Source organism: Carlito syrichta, unplaced genomic scaffold, assembly GCF_000164805.1.
Source record: "Carlito syrichta isolate Samal-C Ts95f unplaced genomic scaffold, Tarsius_syrichta-2.0.1 Scaffold302684, whole genome shotgun sequence".
Classification (NCBI taxonomy): Eukaryota; Metazoa; Chordata; class Mammalia; order Primates; family Tarsiidae; genus Carlito; species Carlito syrichta.
The window spans coordinates 1,595-4,619 of record NW_007246780.1 but is presented as its reverse complement, the minus strand read 5'-3'; the positions used below and the strand labels follow the sequence as shown (position 1 = coordinate 4,619).

Genomic DNA, 3,025 nt, shown 5'->3' with positions numbered 1-3,025 from the left:
AATAGTATAGCTTCTAGTGTTCTGCTTATCCCATGAAGGTTTATTAATCAACATTTCAAAGGCCAGGGGCTACTAAAGATAAGGTCATATACCAGCAGTAAGTGTCATTTTTTCCCCTAAAAATTGCTATGGTATGAGATGATTTTGTTTGGATTATAAACTGCAGCATTTATTATATTTGATTCTGAGATTTGGATCTGTAGTTCCATAGTAAAGGCAATGTTTTATCTATCTATCTATCTATCTATCTATCTATCTATCTATCTATCTATCTATCTATCTATTTTTTGAGTTGGAGTCTCACTTTGTCGCCCAGATTGGAGTGCAGTGGCATGCTCCCGGCCACCACAGCCTTGACCTGCTGGGCTCTGGTGATCCTTCCGCCTCAGCCTTCCAAGGAACCAGAGCTACAGGCACATGCTACCACACCCAGCTAATTTTTTTTTGTTTATTGTAATGACGAGGACTTACCAGGTTGTCTGGGCAAGTCTCAAACCCATGAGCTCAGGCAATCCATTCACCTCGGCCTCCCAAAGTACTGGGATTACAGGCTGAGTCACCAAGCCCAGCCGAGGCAATGTTTTAAATACTTCGCTCTCATGTAAGTGAATTTCAACACCCACCCAGGTTAGAATATAAGGGATATCAGGCAAGGAGGGCAATACAAGAAAGAGGAGATGCTGCGTACATTGGGAAGGGGCAATGACAGAGGACCAAAGATGGCAGTGGGAAGGGAGGAAGGTTGAATCGTGTGGATAAACCAAAGCTTCGTTCTAGGTTAAAGGCGACTGGAAGCTGAGGAAGTTTCTGTAGGACCCTTGTTTGTTATAGATGTGGGAATAAAGGCTAAGGAAGTTGGAATGACCTTACTGAATCGCACAGGGACTTTTCCAAGTTGGTATGAAGGTTGCTAAGGGCAGAGAGAGAGAGAGAGAGACAGCTAGAAGTCAGAGAGCCAAGGGAAAGTCTAGAAGTCAGGGCTGGAGGGAAATGAGAGGGGAGGTAGGAGGTTCAGGACTGTGGGGACACATTTTTCTCTGAAATGCAGATTGGATGAGGAAGAGATTTGTCAGTTAGGAGAGAGAGGAAGTCACCACAAGGCACGGAGGAGAAAACGTTCGCCGAAATCAGAGATCAAACACCAGCTCTGCAAGTCAGAAGTTGCATCTCCTAGTGAAATGCTGCCTCTGCCATTTCAATTGTTAGCAGTTCTCTTTCCAGGCGGTGACAGTGAGGATGGTAAGAGTCTCTCTGGCAGCTCCCAGCACTGATGCAGGGTCTGGTTAAAAGCAGGTTGAATTACCCAGGTGCATGTGGACACTGAGGATCTGGGCCCTCTTGTGTCCAGTCCTTTTCCACCATCCTGGGTTTGGGGCTGGGGCCTGAAGCCCTGGGGCAGTCAAATGTGTCAGGCTTTGTGTGTTCTTGAGACTGGATTCTTTTTCTCTAAATTGCTTCCATTTCTATTCTTTCTTGTTCCCTCTTGCTTTCCCCATTCTTTTCACCATCTTTCTCCTCTTCTCTTGGTAGCATTCCAGAAGCCGATCTCTTTCCATCTCATCCAGATCGCATCCTTTTTCAATAGCACCTGGGCACAAAATCAAGGATCAGGCTGGTTGGATGATTTGCAGATTCATGGCTGGGATAGTGACTCAGCCGATCCCATATTCCTGAAGCCCTGGTCTAAGGGCAACTTCAGTGACAAGGAGATTGATGAGTTGGTTGAGATAATCAGAATCTACCTCTTTGAATCCATACGAGAAGTGCAGGACCATGCCAGTGAATACCAGTTGGAATGTGAGTCCAGTCTCCTAACTGGGAAGATTCTTATTGACTTTTTTGGGTCACTTTTTACAAGCTGCTAATTTCTCTGTTCCTTCCCCCTTTTTTTCTTTGCCCAACTGCATGCACATACCTTTCTAGAGTAGTATCTTCTTGTGTTCCATACCTCTACAATATGTTTCAGACTTTTACCTCTGCATTCTACTTTGACAAGACCAGCCTCTCATTTTAAAACAAACTTCTGGTTTGTCTTGCATGAAACTTCTCCGCAAGGGCCCTTACTATTCCCACCCTGTGCCTCAGTAACCACAGTGTGGCTTCCTCCTCTAATCTTTCTCTTTAATTGTGTCTTCCCTGAGCCTTCGTCTCTCTGGGGTACCTCAGATCACTCTGGGTGCTGCACTCCTGACTGCATCACACTCCACTTCTCCTCTTCCCTCTTACTCACCAACACCGTCACCACACATCTTTGCCTTCATGAAACTCACTCCTTCCCCAATGCTTTTCTTTCAGAAAACTTCTAAATGTTGTAATTGGCTTGGGGCTCACCATTTCAATTCCAAGAACTCCATCCCTGTCAAAATCTAAAATCCTGTTCTCATGCTTTTTCCCCTAATTGTGTTTAATAACTTGCTCTCTGTTTTCCTTCCACCTAGACCCCTTTGAGATCCAGGGCATAGCAGGTTGTGAGCTACGTTCTGGGGGTGCCATAGCAAGCTTCTTGAGGGGAGCTTTAGGAGGATTGGATTTCCTGAGCGTTGAGAATATGTCATGTGTGCCTGCCCCAGAAGGTGGCAGCAGGGCACAAAGACTCTGCAAATTAGTCATGCAATATAAAGGGATCGTGAATGTTGGAAAAAAGCTCCTCTACGAAACCTGCCCCCAGTATCTTCTAGGCGTCCTGGATGCAGGGAAGGCAGATCTACAAAGGCAAGGTGAGTTCTGCTCTGTTTCACTTTCCACCACATCTGGTATCCAAGAAGGACAGGGGCTTAATAAACAAGTTAACTGCTTCTCAGAGAAGTGGAAGGGGTCACTGTCCAAAGTTGTGGGTTTCTGAGTCCCTAAGTTCTGAATTCTAGTCATAATATGACTCTGCTTCTTCTTGTCTTAGTGAAGCCTGAGGCCTGGTTGTCCAGTGGCCCTAGTCCTGGGCCTGGCCATCTGCTGTTGGTGTGCCACGTCTCAGGATTCTACCCAAAGCCCGTGTGGGTGATGTGGATGCGGGGTGAGCAGGAGCAGT

General features: G+C 46.1%; 1 protein-coding gene across 1 annotated transcript in view; it reads left to right on the top strand.

The window, feature by feature from the left end:
• The first annotated feature begins 1,025 nt into the window (after positions 1-1,025).
• LOC103259385 (T-cell surface glycoprotein CD1b-like) overlaps positions 1,026-3,025 on the top strand; it is a 3,516-nt gene continuing 1,516 nt past the window's right edge. The window contains exons 1-4 of the mRNA XM_008057052.2: positions 1,026-1,239; positions 1,531-1,797; positions 2,439-2,717; positions 2,897-3,023. Coding sequence (XP_008055243.2) covers positions 1,179-1,239; positions 1,531-1,797; positions 2,439-2,717; positions 2,897-3,023 — 734 coding nt within the window. The 5' untranslated portion in view covers positions 1,026-1,178. The remainder of the gene's footprint in view (positions 1,240-1,530; positions 1,798-2,438; positions 2,718-2,896; positions 3,024-3,025) is intronic.